Here is a 26,857-nt window from a genome sequence, read left to right as displayed (position 1 = left end):
CTGCGGAGCGCGTCCCCACAGGATGGTGGGCGGGGTTGCGCCGCCGGGCCGGGAGCGCCGTCCTTGTGGGGCGAGCGCGCTCCGGCCGCTCCCGGCGCTGAGCGAGCGGGGCGGGAGCCTGAGGAGAGCACGGCGCGTCCCGCCCCGCCGGGGCCCCGATGGAGGCGGCTGCGCCCTGGTGAGTGTGTGCACCGACCCGGCACCGGCCCTGGTCCCCGCGCTAGCACCCCCTGCCCAGGCCGCTTTGCTCCCCTCACGGGAGCCGCGCTCCTCGCACGGGCCGTACCCCGCGGTTCCGGCTTCCCCTGGTTCCTGCCTCCCCTCCCGGCTCGCCTGGGGAAGCCTGAGGGGTTTCTGCCCGCTCTCACCGCTACCCGTCCTTTGCTGTCCCTCTGTCCCCAGCCCGCAGCCCGCCGGGGCCATCCGGCCCATCGACCGCCGCTCTGTGCATCGCATCTGCTCGGGGCAGGTCGTGCTGAACCTCGGCACTGCCGTGAAAGAGCTGCTGGAGAACAGCCTGGATGCCGGAGCTACCAACATCGGTAACTCTTCCTCGAATTTTGGAACTTTCCATAGGCTTCTAAAGCACGTCTTTTCCCTCAAAACGAGTGCATGTAAACAAACCTGGGCAAATACTTTCTGTTTGGGCCAAGCATCTTTGCAGTGATTTTACACCTCAGGTTAATAAAACATTCTGATTGCCAGACTCCAGCTGCATTCCTAGCAGCATGTGAGATTGTGTTACTTAATTTCTAGTGACCCTTTGGCCACTAAAAAAGTGGTTGTTCCATGCAGCAGTGGTGATCAGGCTGTGCCAGCTGCTGGCCTTGGGCTAGCACAGGGTAAAGGCAGGGCTGGCTTGCAGAGCATCCAGGATGGGGTAATTGGGAAAACTTCTGTTCAGACACAAGTTCAGTGAAGCTGAATTACCTGAAACTACAGACTGGTTTGCATTAGATTCATCTAACTTTTGATAGCTGTCAGGGGTTAGGGTGTTTTTTTGTTTTTTTTTGTTTGTTTTTCCCTGTTATTATTCAATTTTGACATGGAAAGTTATTATTTGAAAAATTGACTTCAAGTGCAAAATTGATACCAAACACCGTGTGTGAACGTAAAGAATTAAAATACTTTATAACTCAATTTTGTAGATATAAAACTTAAAGATCATGGGGCAGAACTGATAGAAGTTTCAGATAATGGAGTTGGAGTGGAAGAGGAAAACTTTGAAGGCTTGAGTAAGTTGAAATTTTTTTGTAATTTAGATGTGGACATTTAGTTTAATCATATTTAATGGACACTTGGCTTTTACATAATGTGTGTGTTACCTGCAAGACTTGAGCAACACTAGACTGATCTTCTGTGGTGCTCTTGTGGTTATAGTTCTTGTGCCTCAGAAATAGTCTTTGGTTACTTTGCTTATTTAAGTGGCACAAGCAATAGAAATAATCACAGAGGAGAAAATCTTAAAAATCCATGTGGATTAATTCATGTTTAATCATTGGTCATTGTTGGAGTTGAGCTGTGTGGAAGGGGCTGCTTTGGGAAGGTGAATTATAAACTCGAGTATTTGCTGAAGTGGAACTGACATTGCCCTGCCTGTCAAACTTCCCATTTGCTAGTCTGGAATTGCACAAAATGGGAGCAGAAACAACACTGTCTGATGAATCTAACTAACCACTGCAGCAGAAATACTGTCATTTCTTTTTTGATAAAACACCTCGGAATCTTTTCCCCATAGGTTATTCCTCAGTAACTTTGGTGTTCACTGAGCAATTGCGGTTCATCAGAAACTCAGTGTGCTGCTGTTCCAGCACAGTGAGAGTTCAGGGGTGCTGCTGCTGGGTCAGTTTGTCAGCTGGTGACTGGTGCTGCACTGATGGTGTGCACTGAGTCCTCCTCAGCTGTGGTGGTGGCTGGGCTTGTCCCCTGTGCCCCATGCACAGCACAGGCTGCTGCTGCTTCTGGCAGGACAAAATCTGTGACAGTCCAGCAGCAGCACAGGCAGGTACTGTGTCCTGCTCTGAGGCACCTTGCAGAGCTTATAGCAATAATGCTGAATAAATCTGTGATGTCAGTGTGAAATGGCAGGTGCACCTGAGGATTTTAAAGAGCTCTTGTTTATAGGAGAAAGGGAAAGCAGGCAGTATTTTGTCTTTAATCGTTGTGTGAAATGCAGTGAATAATACAGAAGGTGTTTTGCTTCTTGATATGCATACAAAATGTACTTGCATAGACCAGTGGCACTTTGAAGTGAAATATAAATTTGAAATATCTTTTTCCAGCTCTGAAACATTACACATCAAAGATACAAGATTTTTCTGATCTAATACATGTTGAAACATTTGGGTTTCGAGGTGAAGCTTTGAGTTCACTGTGTGCATTAAGGTAATTAATATTATTTATTAGTAGTAGGAAGTTAGTATATGCACAAAAGCACTGCACCCTTTCAGTTTACCATTTCTGACAAAGTGGGGCTTTGGAAACTTCCAGTTCCTGACTGTCAGGTCAGTTTTGAACATTAGGTTGCATGACATCCTGAGTGATTTCCAACCAAAATTATTCTGTGTTTCTAAGCACCTAATTGGTCATTTTATGTACAAAATTTGGTGTGTTACTTAAGGATGCAGATCTTTACAGGGTGGGATTGTGTATTTGCATGAGTGTTTGATGTAAAGCACTGTAATATTTAAAGTGCTGGTTGTTAGGTTGTAACTCATTAAGGTTGTACTTAAATTTCTTTCAGACCAACTGTAGATTTTAAATCAGCCTTTGTAGACAGTGCTGCTGGTATCTATTAGTGAATGTAGTGTTTAGCAAAACTAGATTTTAACACTGAGTTTTATAAGAGGGGGATGAAAGGGATACAAATAAGAATGTGTAGCTCGGGAAATGTTACACTACTACTCTAAAGAGCAGGTTCTTGGTTGTGTATGGGGAAGAGTTGTTTTGATGAAATTAACAGTATTGCTGTAGTTTCTATGCTGCTTGTCATGAGGAATAGATAAGATAATATGATGCTCAGTGGATAATTCTGTTGCCTCTCCTCCCAGTGATGTCACCATTTTCACCTGTCACAAGTCAGCAAAGGTTGGGACCCGTTTGGTGTTTGATCACAATGGCAGAATTACCCAGAGGACTCCTTTCCCTCGGCAGCAGGGCACCACTGTCAGCATCCAGCAGTTGTTTTACACCTTGCCAGTGAGGCACAAAGAGTTCCAAAGAAACATCAAAAAGGTCAGAAATTCTCAATTCAAAGCAGTATTGTTCCCCAGAATTCATTCACTGCTGAATGCAATTCACTTCTCTGTAGAATGTACTGATTACAGACTATTTCATGCCTGTCTTACATCTTTATCAAATAACAAAAGTCTTCTTGTATGCTTTTCTCTTCTACTTTGCAATATTGGGATTTAAAGGTACATTCTCAGATTTTCAAATTTTGAAAAGAATCCATACCATGATCACTTATCTGTATTTTAAAACCAGGGACTGCTGTGTAGTGGCTTAATATGTCTTGTAAACATCCTGTTTGTTTTTAAAGTACTATTTTTTCATACATATATATATTTTTTTTAAATTTAGTTCATAAAGATTTTAAGGATAAAACTCCCCCTTTGTTACCTGCAGATATTGAATGTTTTGTTTATGCACTTGTGTTTTAAAAAGAGACATTTCATATGAATTTGAACTTTCTTTTTCCTTTAATAGGAATATGCAAAAATGGTCCAGCTGTTGCAGGCCTACTGTATTATTTCCAAAGGAGTGAGGATTAACTGCACTAATCAAATTGGCCAGGGGAAAAAAAGCTGTGTGATATCCACTGCTGGAAGTCCCAGTTTAAAGGAGAACATTGGAGCAGTATTTGGACAAAAACAGGTATTGCTTTTATTATTGAAAAGAGAGAGGATGTAGCTGTATAGAGGGAATTTCAATATTTTGTGAGAGGATGGAGTGTTGGTCTGCAGCGCACCCCAGAGGCCGACAGAGGAGAGACACCCCGGCCTCCACGGACTCTGAAAGTCCTGGATCTGCTCGGAGATGTTTTAGAAATTATTTACAACATGGGGTTATGGCTTAATATCTCTCTGAAGCCAGTTTTAAGAGCTGTTGTGTCAGCAAATGGACTGTGTGTCACAAGAACAAGCAATTTTAAAAAATCCTTAAAATGGTGTCATGTGAAAGTCTTAACTGAAGAACAGAAACCTGAGGTGTGTCCACATTAGCAAGCTCTTCCTATGAAACTAACTAACTTTATTCTGGAATCCCCTTTAAATTCTTTATTCTGCAATCCCCTTTAAATGGGATTGCAGTCAGCCCCTGTAAAGCTGTAGACTGTGATGCTTTCTAAGGTAAGCTATAAAAATAATTGTTATCCTCTAGATAAGAGCAGAGATGATAAAAAGCTCAAAAACATCCTTCCTGCAGTCATCAGAAATATTGAGTGGTTGATAGCTGCTGGCTGTTGATAAACAATTTTTCCCTCCACAGTGCCCATCCAGAGATCTCAAAGCCTGTTCATGCTGTGGCTGAAAGATGGGAGGGAAGATGTCACTTTGTCTTGCCTGTGGCACCAAGCATAGTTGAAAATTGAGTGTTATGTGAATAGAATGTTTAGCTTATAGTCTGAATTTTAATGTTTAATACTTAAATTGATAGGAGCTGCTCTAATGGCAGAAAAATGATAGTGGCATGACTGGGAACATGTTTATGGTAAATGTAACTGTTCTTAGGGAGCTTGTGATTCAAATAACACATTTTTAATAGTTTTATTGTCCTTTTAAAAGAAACTTCTATTACTCTTTTTGTCTTTTATTTTAGCATAAAACTTGTTTAGGTCATATATATGTCAAACTGTGAATCATTTTGTTGTTCTGCCTGTGTACATTTAATGTAAGGGTCTGTGAAATAACTTAAGCACAGGTTGTGATATCAAAGGATGAAAACAGGCATTTCTTAGAGGAATATCTCTGTTTCTCAGTAAACAGTGCTATTATCTTCTGGTAGGTTTGGATATTTTAAGTGTTTGTGTTGGTCAGCTCTTGGTCAGCCAAACCCACTATTTTTCTCAAGTAAATTTTAAGGCTAATAAATGACAATAAAATAGAAGGGAAAAATCTCTATAGGTTTGATGTTTCACTTCTTTCCCTTTTTTTTTCTTTTTTCAGTTGCAGAGCCTTATTCCTTTTGTTCAGCTTCCTCCTAGTGAAGCTGTTTGTGAAGAATATGGACTCAACCCTGCTGACATGCCACCAAATCTTTATAGGTAATTAGGAAAGTACAAATCACTGCTGCCTGTGGCACTTTACCATAAACCAAAATTTAAAATAATATAGTGAAAAAAAAAAGCTGTGATTTATAGTATTAAAAAGAGCCAAGAACAGCATAGTAGATACTGGAATGCAGTTTTGTAGTAGCCTTTGTTGGACAAGGAACTGGGAGAGTATTGGAATATGAATCCCAATATTACCAGTTAGATTGTGCCTGGGCCAGTCTGACCCTCGCTGCCGGGCCAAAGGCGGCAGCTGCGGTGTATCACCCCAGAGACACCTTGGCTTGCTGGAGGTTGCAGCTGGGCACTGAACAAGTCCAGGCTTGTTAGGAACCCCGTTTACCTCAGGAGGAATGGCTTCAGGCGATGGTGAAGAGAAAAGGAGAGGATTCTGCTGGAGGGTTTAATGTCCAGAGGTTTATTCCATGGTTACAGAGGTCTGAACGTGAGGAACTGCTCCAACAGAATCCTGACCGCATGGCTCGATTCACCTTTTAAGCTCAGGGACAGGGGAAGGGGAGGGGACAGGTGAGGACAAACCAGGTGAGAGGGGCAGGGTCTCAAGGGACGAGGGACACCTAGACAGGCCAATGACCCCCAGGCCTGAGGGGCATCCTTTGAACTTGACCAACCACACGACATCTTGCTGGAATGTTAAGCCTGATTGACAGGACTCACTCAGCAAGGGGCGAGGGGGAAGGGAGAGGGGGGTATTGGCACACCTGGGGAAGGGACCCGGAAGCTTAATACACCGCAACAGGAGAGGAAATGTGTATTTACATATTCACTGGTGCTGTATAATAGTGTTTCCTTAAGTCCCTTATAAAGCACATTCCCCCCAAACTTGCTCCTCTCATCCCTTTCCCTTCCTCTTACATTGTTTGCCCAACAGCATTGGTGGTTTCATTTCCCGCTGTGATCACGGTGTGGGAAGGAGCACGACAGACAGACAGTTCTTCTTCATCAACCAACGGCCCTGTGATCCTGCCAAGGTGAGGGAGCTGTTTTCTGTCATCAGCCCCATTAACTCAATATTCTCTGGAAACCTCAGCATTAGCACTCGTGTGTATGTTTGTTTCTTGGCAGTAGAAGTTCCTCTGTCTCAAGTTCCTATATTGGTTGTGTCTTTGAGTGAACAAGATCTTAATCATACAATATATGTTTTAGTACATTAATTAATATACACTGGTGCAAAATAGAAGATAATATTTTTGAAATTTATTGGTTTTTTTCACCTTTTTTGCAGGTGGCCAAGATTGTGAATGAAGTTTATCACTTACACAATAAACACCAGTATCCATTTGTTGTCCTTAACATTGGGGTAGATTCTGGTACGTTCTGAATAATTTTTAGTAACTTCAGTAATGGCTATTACAGTTTATTCTTCAATGATGTTTGTATTTAGAGAATATTTTCATTTTCATCTGTATGACTTCCTGCACTCTGGGGACTTTTTAAGGCCATGTTGGTGAGGGAGAAATAGATTCCAACTGTGGTTCCACTATTTTTCCCCTCCACCTTTTCTATACTCAAAAATATCTTCTTAAGTGATGAGGAAAAGGTCATCTTAACTACAAGAAAACTTGTATCGTGTGTTTGTTTGCTGGGATGTTGAGACAGTTAAATCTGATTTGCCAATAAAATGGCAAACAAACCAGAGCTAATTCTGTGCAATAACATTGCATGTTATCTGTTAAGCAGTTCTTTTTTTCTTTTTTTTTCCAGAGTGTGTTGACATCAATGTAACTCCTGACAAAAGGCAAATTTTACTTCAGGAGGAAAAGTTTTTATTAGCAATTCTAAAGACTTCTCTGATGGAGATGTTTGGTAGTGATGTTAACAAACTGAATGTCAATCAGAAACTTCTGGACATTGCAGGTAGGACACAAAATGTGAAAGTTTTGAGTATGATATATGGCAGAGAATTAAAGATGGGAATATGTGTTTTTAAAAACCCAAAGAAGAAATTTAAAAAAAATTAAACCAAAAATAAAGAAGGACCCAAACTTATTAAGTGATTGTTATGGAAATGACACATGCCAGCACAGCAGGATTGACAGTCAACTTTGTGAGGAAAAAATTCACACAGAATTAATCGATAATGCTTGCAAAAGATTTCTCCCAAGATACTAAAAGGGACATATGGTTTTTTTATGAAAATGTCTTTGAGAAAAAATGGTTAAGGGGTCATAAATAAAATATGAAAATTAAGTATGAGTTTTTTGGGTTTTAAACTTTGATTCTTTTATGTTACCTACAGAAATTGATGATTCTCTTGTGACTGTGCAGTCTTTCAAGATCATCTCATTCTCTTCCTTTCATTCAACACGACCCCTTCTAATTTTCCTTTTTGCTGACCTACAGAATCAGTTGTAGCCTGATTCCCACTGTTATTTTAAATTAACCTTCAGTAAAATCCTTGTTGGACTGGCAGTTGATGGGGTTGAAGTTCTCTAATGGCCAGCAAATCCCATATACTCTAAGTGCCTATTCTGCCAGCTCCTTAACACTTTGCCAGTGGAATTTTATAGTGACCATTAAAGTCAGTAATAGTAATTCACTTTTCATTGTCACTCTGTCATTAAACTCTTTTGATAATATAAATAAATGTGCTGATTGGACTGATTACTGTTCCAGTTTAAAAAGAGACTACAAATTAATTCTTAGTAGTGTCCTTAAATGTCCTCAAGATGTAACTGTTTCTGTGTTTGATATTAATGCATTTCAGCCCTGTATTCACTGTCTGAAGCTTCAGGGCTCCTTTGAGCTGTTGGCTATTTTTTCACCTCTTTTCATTCCTTTTCCTAAAGTACATAATTTAATTCATGTTTCCAGCTAACTTAGAATCTTGAAATACTCTGTATTATGATTTCATTAGGTAACTTGAAGAAGACACTTCCTGAAGAGGCAGAAAAGCCTCAGGCAGACATGCTGTCTGACTCTGAGACTGAGAGTCCACGTGGTGAAGGCAAAAGAATAATGACTCTTGCCAGATTAAGGGAGTCATTCTCTCTCCATCAAGCAACAGAAAGTAATTTTCAAAGCTCTAAAAAGGTAAAACAGCAGCACAGTTCCCCTAGACAAAGGTTACTTGATCCCACTGGGGGGACTGTAAAGATTCAAAGGTCTGTCTTGACTAAGAAGGCTGAAAGTTGTCAGAAGTTGGACTCAAATGTGTCAATTCCAAGGAGACACTTGGGAAAATTAGAAGATGCTTCAGATTCTGGATTCTGTAGTATTTCTGAGTCAGATGCTGGATGTAGTACACCAGAGGCTGGAAGCTGCATCAATAGTGAAAATGCAGTTAATTCTGAGGAAGAATTCTGTAGCACAGAAGAACAGGTGCAGAAGGAATGTCTTCAAACTGCTGGGTGCAGTAAGAAATCACTGGACTGTGATGTTCAGGTCTTGGGCACTGAACCTGAGCTAGGTCAAGTGACTGACTGGACTGATCAAAACAAGCTTTCTCAAGAAGCAAATGGTTGTTCCCCAAGAGTAAAACGTTTTAAAAGCAGAAACTTTAAAAGTGAAGCAGATGATTCCAAGGCAGACAAATATCCTGAAGAAAAGAATGCTAGTGTTGATGTACTGGTGGAAGTTAAAAAGAAAATTGTGCCTCTTGAATTCTCTATGAAGGTTTTGGCAGAGAAAGTAAAAAAGGTAATACAGCAACAACAGAAAAATACAGAAACTGAAAATTACAGAAGATTTAAAGCAAAAATTAGTCCTGGGGACAATAAAGTTGCAGAAGATGAATTAAGAAAAGAGATCAGGTATTTCTGCTTTCAGTTGTTTAATGTATTCTACTCCTCAGTTTGTTAAATTAGTTAAGCAAAAATATAAGACTTGTCTTGAGGGTGGCAAGAGGCTTGCATGTACCTGCTAGGTTTGGGTCTATTTTTTATTTAATGTCACAAAAAAACTATTTGATGAGTTATTTTACTGGCAGAGCAGCTACTTGAACTAAGTGCAAACAGAATGTGAGGCCACACTAAAAAGGCCACAAACTTCATGGATTTGGCTTAGATCAGCCTTGTAAATTGCAGCTCAGTCAGAGAACCACCAAATGTCATGACAGATAGCACACTGAAAAGACTGCATAGCTCATATTCCTCCCTTGTGTGAATGAAATTTGATGAGACATCCCTGGAAAAATAAAGTTACATTCTGGTGGTCAGGGGACAGTCAGTGTCTGTGATTTGTTAATGTTTGGGTTCAAAAAATGTGTTAGGAAAGTCTTTAATTGTGAAAAGAAGGCAAATATGTCAGCTGCCTTCAAAACCACCCTGCCATCTTCAGTGTTACTTACCTGGGCTATTGCCATATTGCCTGCTTCTAATTTTGTTATCACAAATGGGGGAAACCTGTCTTAATGATGGATTTTGTTCTGCCAGAAAGGACCTCATAGGTCATTGGCAGATTTTCAACATTTATATCCTGCTTAAATTAGATTTTTTTTTTTAATATAAAGTGTGTTCTGCAGGGGAGAAACAGAAGTTTTTAAGTTTTACATGATAACTGATAAGGGTGTAATTTATAATATCTTTTTTTTTTTTTGTATACAGTAAAGAAATGTTTGCAAAAATGGAAATCATTGGCCAGTTCAATTTAGGGTTTATAATAGCAAAGCTGAATTCTGATCTTTTCATAATTGACCAGCATGCTACTGATGAGAAATACAACTTTGAGATGTTGCAACAGCACACTGTTCTCCAAGGTCAGAAGCTGATAGTGTAAGTATTCTCAGTGTTTAACAATAACATGTGTTAAGTTGAATTCAATGTTTCAGAAGGATATCTATGATTTATATTTATGTAGCATTTCACACATTCAGAACACTTGAGACTCAAGTGGTTTTTATGTTCTGTGTTTCCAAGAGTCAATCCTTATGTGAAACATCAATTCCATGGGTGCAGTTGTAGCTGTGCAGAAAGTCAGTGGTCAAACAGATTTCCCACAGTGACAGGATATTGGAAACTGTTCCTGCAGCAAGGAGTGCTGCCCAACTGACTTCATCTGCTGAGTAACACTTGGAAGCAACTGTTACCTAGTGAGATTTATTTTTTTCACACAGCAGAGTGAAAAGTTTTACTACAGAGCTCTGTTTTAAGTATTTCTAGGTTGTTTCTGAAATGTCTTTAATGCTCTGCACTGTGTATCTATGCAGCTCCATCTTTTTTTCTCTCTTTCAGGCCTCAAAATCTCAATTTAACAGCAGTAAATGAAACTGTATTGATTGAAAACCTGGAAATATTCAGAAAAAATGGCTTTGATTTTGTCATAAATGAAAATGGTGAGTTTGGATGATGTTAAAAGGACATCTGCCATAGTTACCACTTTGGTTAGTTAGTTACATCTATCAAAAGATTAAACATTAGTATATATGCACAGCACATCATAATAACATTTTAAAGTAGTTTTTCAGCTTTTCTCTCAAGAAAAAAGTAATTTCTTGTACTTCTCTGTATCTTTATTGTCATTGCAAACCTTCCAGCTCCTGTAACTCAAAGAGTTAAATTGGTATCATTGCCAACCAGCAAAAACTGGACTTTTGGGCCACAAGACATAGATGAGCTGATTTTCATGTTGAGTGACTGCCCTGGAGTGATGTGCAGGCCCTCCAGGGTCAGGCAGATGTTTGCTTCTCGAGCTTGCAGGAAGTCTGTAAGTACTGCACTTGATGTTTGTGTTCAAATAAATAAATAAATCCATTTCCTGATGTAGTGCAGGTGGCTGTATCTGCATGTGCATTGCAGGGCAAGTTTATTTACTGCTGAGTGTTAACAGCTAATATCCTTCCTTCTGTTCCTCATGTTTTTATCTAATGTACCTTGGGAAATATTTCTGCTAGTTTTTTTTATTTTGTTCCAAACTAATGCACTCATGAAGCCACTGTGAGCTGTGTTTTGTCTTCTGATTGTCTGATTGAAGGTGTTTTTTATTTTTAATGCCTTGTACGGAATTTGCTCTAGTAGCTGAAGTACTGCTCTGGTCTGTGTCAGCTAGCAAATGGGAAAATGAAAGAATTCATTTTTTTTTTCTTTGCTTGCAGGTGATGATTGGAACTGCACTGAATGTGCAGGAAATGAGAAAACTGATCACCCACATGGGTGAGATTGAGCATCCCTGGAACTGCCCCCATGGAAGGCCTACTATGAGACACATAGTCAGTTTGGACTTGATTTCACCACAATAAGTCAGTGTCTGTTTATTGACATTTTAAATTTTAAATCTTGGCAATATTTTGAGCTTTTATCATGATTCTGTTATTTGGAGTAAAAATAATTTTAGGCAGTCTTCAAGTTGGAAACAAGAGCACTTGGAGGCATTCAGCAGGGTTTCCTTGTTATGCCTGTCATCAATACCAACATCCTGGAATTCATGTAAATAGCTTCTCTTATTTCAATTTACTGTGTGTTGTACTTCTTTGAGCAGCAGTCAAAACTTTTATAAAATAAATACATTTATATATAAAGATAAGAAGTAGCTGAACTTCATTCATAGAAATACACTGATTCTGAAAGTGAAGTGAAATGTGAATTCAAGTCCCTGGCAATGCCATAAACCAAATATTAGTTTTCAATGTTTATACATCACATATATGATAATTTTAGAGAAAGTTAAAATTATACTTGAGTTTAATTTTTTTTTTTCTTATACCAAAGCTGGGTTTTGTTAGATAATGACTTAGAGCTTTAATATTGCATTTAAAGATTAATTTCCTGTTATCTGTGTTTAAGGCTTGAATAGAATTATTAGTCTGGCATAATTACTTTTTATTAGCATTGTTCCCTTCCAAATTCCGAACTTGTTTTTCAAGAGCAGGGATTCTTCTTCTCATAATGAATGGGAAAAAAAGCTGGCACTGCCAGTTAGGTCAGTCCAAATTCTATCTCAGTAAAATCAAAACAGGCAGCAAATTATCTGTTTGAATCAGAATCCATTAAAACGGGTAGCTACGCTCTTCCAGTTCTGTAGGACCAAGATTTAACCCAAGAAATTTGTGTTTATGTATCGTGTTCCCTTCATGCTCCATTTGCCACTGATGGAGCTGTGGCCATGATGCTGCTGCTGTTCCTCCAGTCCGCGCCGCTTCTCCGAGCAACGTGGCAGAGCCATGCCCGGTACCCAGCACGGCTGTGGCCGGGAGCCTTCAGCAGATTGTCCGTGTCCGTGTCCGTGTCCGTGTCCGTGTCCGTGTCCGTGTCCGTGTCCGTGTCCGTGTCCGTGTCCGTGTCCGTGTCCGTGTCCGTGTCCGTGTCCGTGTCCGTGCGGAGCCGCGGTTCCGTGCGGGAGCCAGCGCGGCCGGGCCCGGGCCCGCGGCGACCGCGTTGTTATGGCTACGGCAGCGCCTCGCACTGCGCCTGCGCGGGAGAGAGGGGCCCGGCACCGGCCCCGTCCCGGTGTCCCTCACACAGGGCTCGGTAAGGGCTCGGTACCGGCCCGTTCCCGCTGCCCCTCACACAGGGCTCGGTAAGGGCTCGGTACCGGCCCCGTCCCGCTGACCCTCAGACAGAGCTCGGTAAGGGCTCGGCGCCGGCCCGGTCCCACTGCCCCTCAGACAGGGCTCGGTACCGGCCTGATCCCCCTGCCCCTCAGACCGGGCTCGGTAAGGGCTCGGTACCGGCCTGATCCCCCTGCCCCTCAGACAGGGCTCGGTAATGGCTCGGTACCGGCTCGATCCCGCTGCCCCTCAGACAGGGCTCGATCCCGGCTCGGCCCCGGCTCGGCCCCGCTGCCCCTCAGACCGGGCTCGGTAAGGGCTCAGCCCCGGCCCGGCCCCGCCGTTCCCCTCTCGGGTGCCGGTGCCGGTTGGGGCAGTTCCTGCCCGGCCTCGCCGCTGCGGCACTCGCAGGTTGGGTTCTTGCACTGCCAAGCGGTGCTACCCGGCTGTGAACATTGCAGCTGTGCAGGCAGTCCTGTAACCTTCAGGTAGCTCTCAACTGGCAAAATAACTGCAAGATGTGGTGGTTATGCTGTGCTGTCGTTCAGTCTGCAACTCATAACTTGAAAGCAAATTAAATCGATAATAGTAGTGCAGGTGTAACTTCCCAGAACTTGCCGAATGCATATCTTTGAGAAACGGCTTTCAACTTTTCAATGTAATAGCTAAAAATCGGGTAAAGATGGAGATCTCCATGTGGCAAAAGCAGGTCTACTGATAACACTTCCATCACAGTGGTTTTGATGGAAGACTTGGAGGTAATTCACAGACATTGCTCCCTGTTAACCTTGTGGCCTGCCTGCCACAAGCTGACATCACTGGCTTGAGGAATTGCTGTTACAGAGATTGCTTTAATACATGCATTTATATTAATCACAGAAATACGGGCGTTTTGGGGGTTTTTGAGTTGGTTGGTGGGTTTTTTTTTTTGGTAGTCATCTGTGTTTTAGGTTATTTAACTAGTTTATAGGTTAAAAACATGTACGTTAGACAGAAATAAATTTTCTTTTTTCATAAGGGAAGTACACACTGAGACAATTCAGTAGCTATGATAAAAGGCAAGAAGAAAGATGGCAAGAAGAAAGATGCTAAGAAAGATGGTAAGAGGTCAGCTGCTGAGAAGTCAGAAGAATCTCTAGGTACCCCAACTGATAGCAGCTTAACAACTCTGGGAGATTTGCCAAGTGACTCATTGGGTGAAGAAACTCCAGCAATTCCAGAGGCACCAGATGAAGAGCCAGTGGCAGAGGAGCCACCAGTCCCGCCTGTTCCCCTGTTCCACGAAGAGCCTCTTCTTGCTCAAGTGATTGTTGAAAGGTACACTTGTTACACATACAGCAGTGAAGTCAAGAACTCTCATTTAAGTATCTCTGCTGTAGCCAGTGTCATACAAACACTGATTTGTGGCAGAGAATCAGGTTATGCAGACCTAGTAGCAGTGGCACCTTAGGAGATGTTCATGTGCAATTCTGCTGCCTTCCTGCATCCTAGAGTGCTGCTGGTGCTCTCTGCCTGCCAAAACCCTCATTCTTTTAGCTTGTTCACCTTAAGTGAAGTTTTGTTAAAGTATACAGATAACTGGTGAAGGAAAATATATCATGTAATCATAGTTGTTGCTGCCTTTTAATGCTTAAAGCTGCTCATATCCCTTCAGAATGTCCTAAACTGAGGAAGCAGGTGAATGGCAATGTTAACAAAATCCTTTTGTATTTCAATATGATGTTTATATCTAATGTGTCATATACCAGCATGCCTGACTGTAAGGTAGAGAATACTACCAATGTGGGGTTTTTTCTTAATTGAAGGACTTATGGGTCTGAGGCAACACAACAATGATGTGGAATGTTACAAGGAAGTTTCAAATAATTGAAAATTTTCTTGTTGTTCATTGTTCTACACAAGTTGCATCAGCTGACCTGTGTGTAGACCATGGTAAATCAAAGGTCATTTATGATCATTTATGTGATTGTATGGTTGTTTATGTGATTTAGATCTATTGACAGTGACTTGAAATCTTCATCTTTAGTTTGGTTTCTTTGTAGCTATGAAGGTGAACAAGTTAATGAATTCTATGAGGGCGAAGGATTTATATGTTTTGAGGGAGGAAATACATACAAGGTGAGTGTATAAGTTTATTAAGAATTAGCAGAGTAAGTTCTCTCTCAAGAGCACTGAGAAGCATTGAAAGCTCTGTTTAGTTTCTGGCATTAAAACTCTTGATTTGAAACTAGTAGTTGGAGGGGAGTTAATTCTTTTAAAATCTTACAGTCACTGTAGGCTTCAGCTGGGGTAAGAGTAAATAAATCTGCAAGTGATGCTATTCTCTTCATTTTGAAGGGTCTGTTTTCTGAAGGGCGTATGAATGGAGAAGGGACTTACACATGGGCTGATGGAGTGAAGTATGAGGTAAAGTACAATTTAAGTTCTAACTGAGCACAGTTCCACGCAGTTAGATGTGCAAATTGAAGGAAAGTAGATAAGTTGCAGTAATTGGTAGAGTGGAAGTGGAAAATGCAGAGCTGTGGCAGTGATTTCAGTTACAAGCCTGACTTGTCCCAGAAGGTTGGGAAACAGAGTCTTAGATTTGAATGTTGTCATTTAATCTTTCAGGGAACATTTGTTAAGAATGTGCCCACGCATTGTGGCCGTTATACCTGGAGTGATGGCACTGTTTATGAAGGATCAATCCAAGATGGACTTAGGCATGGATATGGAGTTTTCAGGAGTGGTACTCATCCCATTTTTTACGCTGGTTTTTGGTGCAATGGCAAAAGACATGGAAAGGTCAGTAAGAACTAAATGAGAGCATGGGCTCCTTCAGGAACAGCAAGTGTTACTGTGCAAAGGTTTTGCTCTGTTGCATGGTGTTATGCTGTGTAGAGATGTGTTTTTCCTAGGGAGCTTTTGTGAGGTTGTGAATACAGTTAATACTCTAGCCATACTGTTGGAAGGAAAAGACTGAATGGGTCAGAAAACTTATCTACCTCAGACTGAGTACTGTAATTAAGATGCCAGGGTTAGCTCTCTTAAAGTATTTCCAAGAGGTTTGAAAAAATGGTAGACTTTGATGTAATGTAATAGGATTTTTCTTTTGAACATTTGGTGCTTTCTAAGGTCTCACCTAATATTAATCAAAAGAGCTTGCTTTCTTTATTTAATTCTATCCCTTCATCTGCTTTCAGTACAGTGAGTCAAAGTGACCCCAAGTATTAGAATGTGATTACAAGTGTCATATCATTTGTATGTGTTGTTTTATTCAGGTAGATGAATATTTAGGTGTTTAAAGTGACTGTGCTCTTTGTTTCAGGGTAAAATTTATTATGATCAGGAACAGACCTCCTGGTATGCAGGTGATTGGGTAAACAATGTCAGAGAAGGATGGGGATTCAGACGGTAAATATGATAGCACTTCTTCTTACCCTCAACAGTTTTTATTTTTATTTAAAGTGGATACAAATGCTGTCATTTCATAGTAGTATGTACTTTCTGCAGTTGAATAAAAAATGTACAAAGTGCTTTATGATAACAAGACAGACCTTTGGAAGTTTATTTTTATTTCTACTGGCCATTTGCACAAAAAAATAGCTTAAGACAAAGTCCCAAATCAGCTTTGGTAAACCACAATTCAGCACTGATAAACAAACACACTTGATTGATTTGAGCAGATAAGGCTGCCTTATGAATAAATGACTTATCTGTAGTATTATATATAAACAAATACTGTTAATAGCTATGGCAAAGAATTTTTGGGAAAAAGAGCTGGTTAATACTTTGAGTGATTTCTAAATTAAAAATAGGAGGTATAAAGTGGCTACAATAAAACCTCTGTCCATGTCATAGTGAGTCAATTTTCAATTTAATGCTTATATTTAACCTTAATAAATTATAAATTTGTTAGCAATGAGGTTTCACATAAATCTTCCATAAGATCAGCACAGAATTTAGTATGAATTAACTTTTATTGGTTTTTTGCAGCTACAGATCTGGAAATACATATTTTGGTCAGTGGAAGCAAAATCTACGACATGGACATGGAAAAATGATATGGCTGGCAGATAACCAAGAGTATGAAGGAGAGTGGGAGTGTGGCCTGCAGGTATAACTTCTTCCCCAGAAACCCTTTTTTAGTTCAGCATCTGTCCACTACTCTATTGGAAAGCTAAATAGGGAGTTTTGTGCAATATCAAAGGAGCTTTGTATGATTTTTGCCAGTTGAGTTTGCTAATTGAGATAAAAAACCGTGTTCTTTATTGTAAATTGATTCTTATGTTAGCAATATTCAAATTGTTAAGGGATTTTGATTTAGTCTTATAAAATCAAAATTTCATTCCCTAGTGGAAAATAGAAACATTTTTCAATTAAAAAAAAAAAAAAAGTTAAAGAAGTGTTTGTGACTTAGCTTGAGCTATGACTTCAGCAGTAGGTATATGTGGCATTTATTTCTGTGTCATCTGTAAAATACTAGACCACACTGTTCCCTCTTGGAAAAGTTTTATGATGGGAGACAATTTTGTGGCATTTTCAGTTCCTTCCATTTATTACTCTGTTTCAAAAAGAAGGTGGGTTACTTGCTCTGTCTTTTCACTCTGCTTAAAATTTAGGAGTCCCTGGTAGAGCTTGCTCAAGTGTGTGTTGATGCAGTGCATCCTCTGGGTGCTTCTCCCATGCACCATTGTAGGATCTCCTTCTGTCGCTGCTTTGAGGTGCTGCAGCCATCAGCTGGGGGATTTTATTTCAGAGAATTGCCAAAGTCTGGATCTATTTTTTAAGCACACTTTTTTTTTTTTCAGCACGGTTCTGGCATGCACACATGGTTTTTTAAGAGAATGGACTTGTCTAAGTATTCTCTGTGGAATGAATATGCGGGGAATTTTGTGAGAGGGGAGCGCCATGGCCACGGGACATTTCTTTATTCTGATGGAACAATGTACAGTGGAGAATGGGCACATAACAAGAAGCATGGCAAGGTGAGTATTGGCAGAACTACAGATAGCAGCAGAGCAAACTGTCCTGCTCTGGATGAGTGGATCTCTAGATTTCTGTACAGCAAACTTCATTCAGTTTGCAGTGTGGATGGAATGCACACACAAAGGGCAGAGACTCCACTGAAAGCAGCTGGAGTCCTTCCAAGGACACAGGCTGACTCTGTGATTAGATATATTTTGGGTATACAAAGACATATATTTCACTGTGGAGATGTTCAGTTCAATAGGTGCATCTTGAGTTTTGCAGTGGTTGGTCAGAATTTCACACTTCCACTGTGAGCTAATGGATTTCAAGCTGTCCTTGCACAAAGAAGTTCTTAAAACCTCTCATAAAACAGACTTTTGAAAAAACTCTGAGTGGAGTGCCATATATGCATCTAAGGAGTACAAACAAGTCTTTCTGTATGGGGGAAAAATACTTTTCAAAATCAAACAGATATATAGTCAGTCCTTTATCCCAACAGTGTACCTATTTAATAGATGACAAAATGCATTATAAAAGACAGTAGGAAAAATGATTTTGCTGTATTTTATTTCATATATTGCATTTTAGCCAAGATTCTGAAAAGGAAATTTGACTGAGAGAATTAGCAGTTTGGGGCTTTTATAAATCCTTATTTTACATTTATATTATAATTAATCTATCTGTAGGGCATCTTTGTCTTCAAGAGTGGTGTTTGTTTGGAAGGAGAGTTTGAGAATGATCGTGCTGTGGAAAGGCCTCCTCGTCAAGGCTCTGCTGTGAAGGTCAAGAACCGGAGAGCCACCAGCCCAAGAAAGAATTTTGGCACTAGTGAGCAGCTTAACAAAACAAATTTTACTTAGTTCACATTTTGTTGTTCCATTTTAGTACAATATGAGATTGTTTGTACATACTCAAAGACCAGACATATTTCCTCAAAGAATTTAGATAGAAATGGGAGTCATGGCTTTTGCTTCCTTGCTGTGTTTCACATGGAGTGAAGTGGCACATCCACACCACATCTTGTAATGAGTGGAACTGTTGTGTGAAAGTTTCACAGCTTTTTTAATGTCTGCATTTTCTTTTGGTTAGGAGTTCATTTGACAGAATTGCTCTTCAGTTGTTCTGCTGTTGGTTGTGAAATCTCTACTTCTTACTGTGAAGGAATCTATTGTTCCAAGTCAGTAATATAAGAAGGAATAATACACATTTTGTTTTTCTGTGTGTGTATATTGAGCTTTGTTTTAGTTTGTTCTAACTTACTTTATTTGTTTGATAGAAAGGACTGCAGTCGTTAATGCCTTGGGAAAGATTTCTGTTCTGGGATCAGATCTTGATTTGGATGTATCATCACTGCTTGCCTTCTTCCCAAGGGAAGACAGAGAGAATGAATCACGAAAAGTATAAGTCTACTGTTTGATACTTTCAGTTTTCCTCTGTATTGTTTTTCATACTATTTTATTTCTGGTTTATTGGTGTTAAAGTAATGATTTCCATTAAACAATTATTTGAAAATCTGAAAGCCATGAAAACAGAAAAGCAAAAAGAATGAATAGACAATATTGCCTCTTCTGAGCTTCCACTAAAAAAGGCCAATTAAAAATAGGCTAACATAGCTGGAAGGGAATGGAGCAACCAGCCTTAGCTACTCTGAGGTTTGTCTGCTGATAGAGGATGATTTGTTTGTATCAGTCACCAAAACCCTCTGAGTTGAAGCATTACTTTTGAGTAATGCTTTTGTGAACTCTTGGCCAGGGATATGCAAAGTTACAAGGTCAAATAATTATCTGCCCAGTTACAGAATCAATACAAACTGATCTCTTCTTGCTTTGAGATGATGCTGAAAACATATCCTGCTTTATTTAGGTAGAACTGGCTGTGTTGAGGCATATTTCAAAATTGAGAAGAGCCTACTACTTCTACTGTACCTTGGGCTGTACTTCTTGTGACAACACTTGCAGCATGACTATGCTGCAGTTTTGGAGGTTTCTGAAGGACTGCAATTTTCATCTCTGCTCCGTGACTCTGGCTGAAATAGATCGAGTGTTGAGAGGTTTGTACTCCTGGTGAGCAGGGTAAGCTGTGCAGGGTTGGAGGGCGAGTTCTCCTGGCAGCTCAGCTCTGGGAGTTGTGGTCCTGAGTCAGTTCCTCTGTGCCTGTGAGTTCTCAGTGGATCAATTTACACTTCCCTGGGCACTTCTGGTCCTTAGGCAAGAAAATACAAAATAAAATACGACATAAAAAATTGCACTGAAGATCCATCTGTTCAAAATATGTATTCACTCCTGGTCCTGCCATTACTGTTTAAGAGACAGTGAGAGAATTTTGAGAGAGAAGTAGGAGAAAAACTTTTTTTTTTTTTCTGTGTTCTTAACTTTGGTTTGCATGTAGTATTTTTTGGTCTTCCATAGAGCCAATTCATCAATCAAATCCCTTTAGACCTGCACTGTCCTTGGTATGTGAAAGGTTTAACTCCAACTTTGAATCCCCTTTTATTTCTGTATATGCTGAGTGGATGCATTTCTAGAAAGAGAATTGTCCAAGAGGCAGCTACAGGTGGACAGTTCTCCCTTGAAACTTGTTTGGAAGTGCTGCATTATCTGGTGTGAGATTTCTGGGAGTGTTGTTACACTGTGAGGGGTGCAGATGCAGAGGATAAGAAGGGCTGACAAATCAATATGCCTATAAGCATTTTAATATACAGTACAGTATAAACAGTAGAAATTTGTTTTTCTAAAATTTTTTCAGGTGATCAATCACCTAAGGACATCCATGATCCAAGTGATATAGTACTGTTCAGAACATTTGTATGCTACCTTGTTCACCTGGCATTTCATATCTATCATAAAAAGTGCAAGTAAGTTTCATCTTGTAGTGAAATTTATTTCAGTGTAATCAGTTTGAATCTTCCCAGACAAGAGTGTTTTTGTTTCAACTGTAGAGATGAAGTTCCTCATCTGCAGAAGTGTTTCTTAGAAATGATGTCCAGGAATGTTCTGCCCTCTGCCTGTTGTGTCCAAGGTAAGCAATGCTATTTCTTCTCTGCAGAATTCATTAATTAGTATCATATGCATTGCAGTTTTATTGTTAATGTCTTTTTTTCCCAATTCATTTTAGGTATCTTATATTCTGGTGGAGAATTCTCAGCTTTTGCCATGAACTACCTTGAGAAATGCTGGGAAATATATGGAGATTTTTGTAGACCATGTCCCAGACCTCCATTTGACTCCACAGTGAAGCTGAGGCAATTCCTCTGGATGTTGGATGTAATAATCTCATTTTGTTCTGTTTTGTGTGATTAGATGTGCTTTCTTTGTTCAGTTTATATGAACCTTTTAAAATAGTCCCTGTGGCTTCTGCTCAGTTGAAAAGTTGGGAGTGAAGTTATTTGTGCAAACTGTCCAAGGAGCAGTAAAGGAACAGTTGTTCTATTGTTATTTATGCACTTTTTAAAGATTTGAATTGTAATTTTTTACTCTTATCAAATCCTAGACAGATGTGTTTAAGGGAATATAAATATTTTTTTCTGATCCCTACTGTGTCTCCCTCTGCCCATCTATGTGTATATGAGCATGTCCTATTGTTAGAAGTCAAAGACTGACAGCTATTGAAATAACACCATAAACCATTTCAATAATGTATTTACTACAAGAGGAGCATGAGATTCTTTACTAAAATTCAGTAATTTGGGGACAGATCAAGATTACTATGAAGGTAGAGAACAATTGCTCCTGGTATGCCTAGGGTTGGGGTGCTTCACTTTATAAATCTGAGCAATTTTTTTATGAAGAAAAAATTGGATGGCAAAACTGTAATTTTTTTGTATTTTTGTGTATGAACTTTCTCAAGTTCTTTTGTAACACTGCTTTTGCAGTCTAGGGAAAATTCCCATTGGCTTCAATAGGACTAGAATTTCTGCTGTTAATTACAAAAGTGGAAGTATCATTTGAAGCCACTAGAAATTTTGGCAAAGGCTTGAAAGGGAGGTAGCTTAGGTCCATGTGGGGCATGCCTTAAGTGCTGTTAACGTGTGATATTTATTCTTACCCAGGATTTTAAACTTCTCAGTGAACAATTAACTGCTCCAATAGTTCTGGAAATACTTGTCAAAGTTGGTGCCTCTGTACCTGACATCTATGGTGTCAACCTGGAGCTGGAGGTGTGTATGGAAATTAAAACATAGTTCATTGCTACAGGAACAGTTAAAATTGCTTTTAAGAACTGCTGCAAATGCAGTTTTTCTCATGTTAGCCCAGTCTCAGCATACTTGACCACTCAGAAAGGTCTTAGAAGTGCCATAATCCAGGCAGGGAAATCCCCTTTGCAGTGGAGTGCTGGTAGTGACAGTTCTGTCCTTGGGGAGCTGCCTGACACTCTGGATATGCAGTGATCACAGAGGGATTGGTCACTGCACTGGGGCTGGCAAGGTGGATCAGGAATTAAGATGTGAACCCACTGATCCTGAAAATCTGGTGATGCAAGAAACCTGATTAGTGACATGTGAGGTGCTGCCACCTCAGTGACTGAAGAAGACTCTTGTGCTACCTGAGAACTGGCCTAGTACAGAGAGTTTTCACCCTTAAAGAATTAACTCTTACTTAGCAACAGCCTCTTGTAAATAGCATAACTGAATTTGTCTTAAACAGGATCTGATAAACTGAACACACAGTGAAAGTCTTACTAAGGAATCCATTATAAACCCACTCAAGGTTTCTAGCAGCATCCCATGCAATTAAAATATGATGTGTTAGGTAACAGCTGTAGTTGTGAGTTACTTGTTAGAGAAATTTCTCATAGCTCCAGATAGAACAAAAATCAGTGCAGTGCTTCAGCTCAATATGATTTGTATGAAGTGTAACACATCATATCCTCTCCTGAATATTATAAGCTTTGTCTGTTTTCAGTTTTTCTTCAGACAAAGGGATGTTTGACTAGATGAATGAAGCCAGGGGGACTTCACTGCCACTTCTGAGTTCTTTGCTTGCTCAGGTACATAGGCCTGTTAATGAAGAGATTTTGTAAAAATTAACTAATTTACCACTGCCTTTGTTTTACTCTAGATGGTTTTTCTGGAATTTTTTGAATCTCTTCTTGAATGTGCATTGGTTTATGTTACTGAGGATATGGTCCTGAAGAAAGAAGCTGAAGATAATAAGAAAAGAAGTAGCTTTGAAATCAAGGAGGTCCCCAACGAAACCTCAGCTGTGTCTCTCCCAGAACAGGCTCCACCCCAGGTAAAGCAGATGCAGACCTGTTCAATGTTGTTGTGTCCACTGAGAGAGTGAAGTCAGGCCCTGAAAATGTTCTGTTTCCTGACCATGGAAACCACACTCCCCTTTTTGCATAAATGAATCCTTGATTGGGTCTTTCTGCTTTTTCTGTTTGTTGGTACCTTAAATTTTAACATCAGTGTAGACAGTTTTAACACATTTGCACATTTTCCTAGATAACTGAAAATACACATAGAGTACTTCTGAAGGAGAACTGACAGATTGGTTGGCTGGTGAAAGATTTGTCTCTTCTGCATTAAGCTGAATGTCTAAAATTGTCCTGTAAAAATGGCATTTTTATGCCAGCTGTTGTGTGTAGCAAGCCTTGCTGTTTGCCCACAGTTGAGCTGTCCTCTTTTTCTTTTTGCTAAACTTCAGAATAAGGATTTTGTAGGTTGTGAGATGCTGCCTGTGACACTGGTATAATTTGTGTATACAGAGTAGTTGAAGACACGAATTAGAATTGTTATTATTTGGAATTATGCACAAGATGAAAGTATTTTTATTAATTCAAGGAGTATTCACAAACATAATTTCACAGCCTCTGTGCCACTGTACACCACCACTTCCCATTCTTTAGCCAGTTGTTCCCACCCTGTGCACCCATTCCCTTGCAGCATCACTGCAAGCAGTGACACAGTTGCACAGTGAAGTGGTCCACTTAAAATAGTAAAAAAAAAGAAAAAGAAAACCTTAATTTAAATGTTCTGAGGCTAAAATCTTTCTTGTGTTACATTTCATTGGTGCAGCAGAAGTATAATTGGTACAGACATAAATGATGACATTTCCCAGGCAGCTGAGCTCTGCACTCAGGAGCAGATGAACAATAGATGAACAATATGTAGAGCAACATGTAAGAACAGAGAACAGCTCAAAGAACAGGAGCTTTCATTTTCTCTAGTGCTGTCTTTCCCTAGCTCTGAAATAGGATAATCCTGCTGGCCTGGCTGGTATGGAAGGGAAAGTGTTACCTGGAAATACTTGAAAAGGTGAAACACTCCTGCAATAGAAATATCTTGAGATAAGCATGATGGCAGGATGCATTTGGCTGGCAGAATGCTTTGTAGATGGGAATTTGCACAACTCAAAGGGACTTGGGATTTCACTTTGGGATTTGAACACAGGCCCAGACATTCAGTAACTGAGTTTAAAACTTCTTGCCAGCCACAGAGACCTGGTGAAGACACAGAGCCTGCTCCTCAACCTTCTCTACTGGGTGAGTACTGTATAAAGTGACTATAAAACCATAAAGTGGCTTGAGGAAATTCACTTTTTCTGCAACTTTCAAAACAATTAAACAGGAGCTGCTCATGGAAACAGGTGATGTATTGCAGTCACAGAGGGCAGCTCCATTCAGTTTGGCAATTATGACAAAGTTTAAGTTTAGCTTTCCATGCCTGCTGTACACAGATGGCTGGCTAAGTTGGAATCTCTAAATTTTCTATGCTTTTTAATTAGAAGCTATCATTTTTTCATGAAAAATATTTTTTAAATCTTAATTTATCCTGCTCTGTCCACTCATGTGGGCATGGAAACAGGAGCTTGAACTCTGCATTGTGCCTTCATTAGAAACAAACTTTTCATAATTTCAGAAGTATTTTAACCACAGGTCTGACTTTCAGGGCAGATGACAACCTGTATTTGTTTGTGCTGAAGATCAAACTTGGAATTTCATGCACAGGATTAAAGGCTGAGAAATTTTAATTTTCTTTCTTTGCAATATCAGAAACTCTTCTTTCATTTCCCGTAACTCCTGGAGAAAGCAAAGATGATGGGCCAATGCCAAACAAGGATGTAAAAGAAGAAGAAGATTCCTATCCAGAAAAGGAATTGATAGGTAAAACAAACCTACTGTTTTAGGACTTACACACACAAATCTCTTGTAGCTCTTGACTTGTGAAGTTTTATTTGTATAGGCAGATTTCAGCTTGTCACAAGAGGGCAGTAAATGAGCATTAATTCTGGAGGAAGATTTTTAAAAAATTTAAAATATTTTAAAAAATAAAATAAAACTTCAAAATTAAGTAAGATATTTAGGTACTGGCTCACAAAGTTTCCCCAGTTTCAAAATGCTACATTTTATTTGCAGGACATCTATAAGCTGTAATTTGTATTTACTCAATGAGGAACTCAAGATGCAAGCCTGTCTGTGGAGTGTCTTGGACAAATAAAATGTATTACTGCCATGTCCTGCTGCTTCTACTTAAAATAAGAATTATTATTAATGGTGCATCACCACTAGCTGGGATAAGATGCCTTATGTTAGGACAGGCCAACATTCAGGCAGGAGAGATGTTCAGTAAGAGCACTTTGAAATGTTGAGGGTTGTAGTTTTCTGTACCATCTTCCTTTCAGCTCATTAGCAGATCTCATCTGGGTTGGTTTTTGTATTTGTTCAATGTTTTCTGCTGCTACAGAACTCAAATCCAAGGACAGAGGTAGACAAGGATCTTTGTGCAGTCATCAGCTCTTTAGCTGAAATCTGATGGGTGAAATGTTACACGGCTGAGTTCTGTTCAGGGCCCATCAGCTGGGCCTGGCCTGTTCCCTGACATGACCAGGGACACTGGCACACCCTCTGTCCTTTCAGCTGCTCATGTTTGTCCATCCCTTCCCCCGTGCACAGGAGGCACAGATACTGAACTGTCGTCAGGTTACTGCAGCAGACTCTTAGCACAGGATTAAAGGGGAGAGTTCATTGTCTTTCTGTGCCATTCCCAGGGCCAGGTCACTGAAGCCCCCCCCATTCAGTTCCAAGTGTCTCACACCTTTCATCCTCTGTGCCATGCAGAGGCCAGACCTTCCCTTTGCAGTGTCAGAGCTGAAATATTGTAGTCCAAATCACATTTGAAATAGAAGTGCCCTGCTAAATAAACATGTTTAATTTACATCTTGCAGATGAACCAAAAGAAGATAAAGATGAACCAAAGGAGCTGTGTAGTTTCTGGATGTGTCAGGTGGAAATCTTTTTCACAACTAAGTTGTTCCCTGCTTTTGAGCGTGAAATAGTGCTGAGAGATAAAATAAAAGAAAAAAAACCCCAAGATGCTGAATTAGCTGAGCTGAGAAAGATCCAGGCTGAGGAGCTGAAAAGGTGAGTGTTGAATCTTGTCTGGCAGTACTGTTATCCTTTCTTTTCCACTAGCAAAATAATTGAAAATGAGAAGTGTGTTGAAGAAAGTAATATAGCTTACTGTAGCTGGCAAACAGACTCACACAGGTTTCATTGGTAACATACAGAATGTAACTCATGTGCTTTCTGCCCCTGGCTGGGGTAACAAATCCAGGCTGCTTTCAAGTTACAAACTTAGCTCTGGTATTTCCTGGCACTTGGTTCTTGCTCTGTGCAAAGGCAGTTAAGACATATTTGGACTTGAGGGGGTTATTAGAGACTTTCTGCTTCTCTACACTGTGGCAGTTTATGCTGCTCATACTCTGACTAGAGCTGCAGTTGTTTAGCCAGTGGAAACCTTTCTCCCTTCTCTTACAGTACCTTAAATTCAAATTTTGTTCATGCAGACTTATTGCTGAAAAAGAAGAAGAAGAAGAGGCAAGAAAGCAAGAAGCAATTGCATTACAGGAGAGTGTCAGGCTCAGTGAAGAAGAAGCCTCATCATCTTGGGAGACACTGCTCTACTGGAGAAATCTCCAGCTGAAAAAAGAGGTCTCCAAGAGAGAACCCTCACCAACAAAAAACTCACGAGGCAGTGAGGCTAAGGCAGCACCCACAGCTACCAAGGCAACTGCTGACAGAAAGAAAAAGAAATAAATCCTCTGCTGGGAACTGCTGAAGCTTCAAGCAAGTCCTCTTCCAATAAGGAAAAAAAAAACCAAACCAAACCAAAACAGCCCCAGAAGACCCACAGTTGTAGGAAGCTGTAAGAATGGCTCAACTGTGTGCACAAGACTTGCTGCTTTCAGGGGAGC

The 26,857-nt window shown here is 40.2% G+C and overlaps 2 protein-coding genes across 5 annotated transcripts; both read left to right on the top strand.

The window, feature by feature from the left end:
* The first annotated feature begins 92 nt into the window (after nt 1–92).
* Nucleotides 93–12,161, top strand: PMS2 (PMS1 homolog 2, mismatch repair system component). The gene is made up of 15 exons (XM_058035342.1): nt 93–178; nt 403–542; nt 1,149–1,235; nt 2,283–2,385; nt 3,051–3,234; nt 3,709–3,876; nt 5,166–5,263; nt 6,162–6,261; nt 6,516–6,600; nt 6,995–7,147; nt 8,148–9,042; nt 9,835–10,002; nt 10,462–10,562; nt 10,764–10,933; nt 11,322–12,161. Exons 1-15 carry the CDS (start codon nt 159–161, stop codon nt 11,463–11,465), a joined length of 2,616 nt encoding a protein of 871 aa, XP_057891325.1. The 5' UTR covers nt 93–158; the 3' UTR covers nt 11,466–12,161.
* A 197-nt stretch (nt 12,162–12,358) lies between these two features.
* On the top strand, nt 12,359–26,824 carry LOC131090222 (radial spoke head 10 homolog B-like). 4 transcript variants are annotated; one of them, XM_058035460.1, is made up of 20 exons: nt 12,359–12,393; nt 13,732–14,030; nt 14,756–14,831; nt 15,051–15,119; nt 15,324–15,497; nt 16,021–16,106; nt 16,689–16,809; nt 17,504–17,680; nt 18,350–18,491; nt 18,940–19,061; nt 19,527–19,713; nt 20,409–20,517; nt 20,602–20,681; nt 20,778–20,926; nt 21,712–21,819; nt 22,721–22,894; nt 24,095–24,146; nt 24,657–24,767; nt 25,829–26,024; nt 26,450–26,824. In XM_058035460.1, exons 2-20 carry the CDS (start codon nt 13,762–13,764, stop codon nt 26,697–26,699), a joined length of 2,652 nt encoding a protein of 883 aa, XP_057891443.1. In that variant the 5' UTR covers nt 12,359–12,393; nt 13,732–13,761; the 3' UTR covers nt 26,700–26,824. The 4 variants fall into 4 exon arrangements, with proteins under 4 accessions (XP_057891443.1, XP_057891441.1, XP_057891442.1 ...); XM_058035458.1 differs by lacking the exon at nt 12,359–12,393 and adding an exon at nt 12,610–12,693; XM_058035459.1 differs by lacking the exon at nt 12,359–12,393 and adding an exon at nt 13,157–13,201.
* The last annotated feature ends 33 nt before the right edge of the window (nt 26,825–26,857 follow it).

This window comes from Melospiza georgiana, chromosome 16 (genome assembly GCF_028018845.1).
Source record: "Melospiza georgiana isolate bMelGeo1 chromosome 16, bMelGeo1.pri, whole genome shotgun sequence".
In the NCBI taxonomy this organism is placed as follows: Eukaryota; Metazoa; Chordata; class Aves; order Passeriformes; family Passerellidae; genus Melospiza; species Melospiza georgiana.
The sequence above is the reverse complement of the archived record's forward strand: the minus strand, read 5'-3'. Positions and strand labels throughout refer to the sequence as shown.

Bases quoted from the DNA above. Each gene is read 5' to 3' on its own strand.
- PMS2 (XM_058035342.1), top strand. From the start codon at position 159: ATGGAGGCGGCTGCGCCCTG. The intron at 2,386-3,050 runs GTAATTAATATT...CTCTCCTCCCAG, and splicing joins AGTTCACTGTGTGCATTAAG to TGATGTCACCATTTTCACCT. The intron at 10,003-10,461 runs GTAAGTATTCTC...TCTCTCTTTCAG, and splicing joins CAAGGTCAGAAGCTGATAGT to GCCTCAAAATCTCAATTTAA.
- LOC131090222 (XM_058035460.1), top strand. From the start codon at position 13,762: ATGATAAAAGGCAAGAAGAAAGATGGCAAGAAGAAAGATGCTAAGAAA. The intron at 16,810-17,503 runs GTATAACTTCTT...TTTTTTTTTCAG, and splicing joins AGTGGGAGTGTGGCCTGCAG to CACGGTTCTGGCATGCACAC. The intron at 17,681-18,349 runs GTGAGTATTGGC...ATCTATCTGTAG, and splicing joins ATAACAAGAAGCATGGCAAG to GGCATCTTTGTCTTCAAGAG.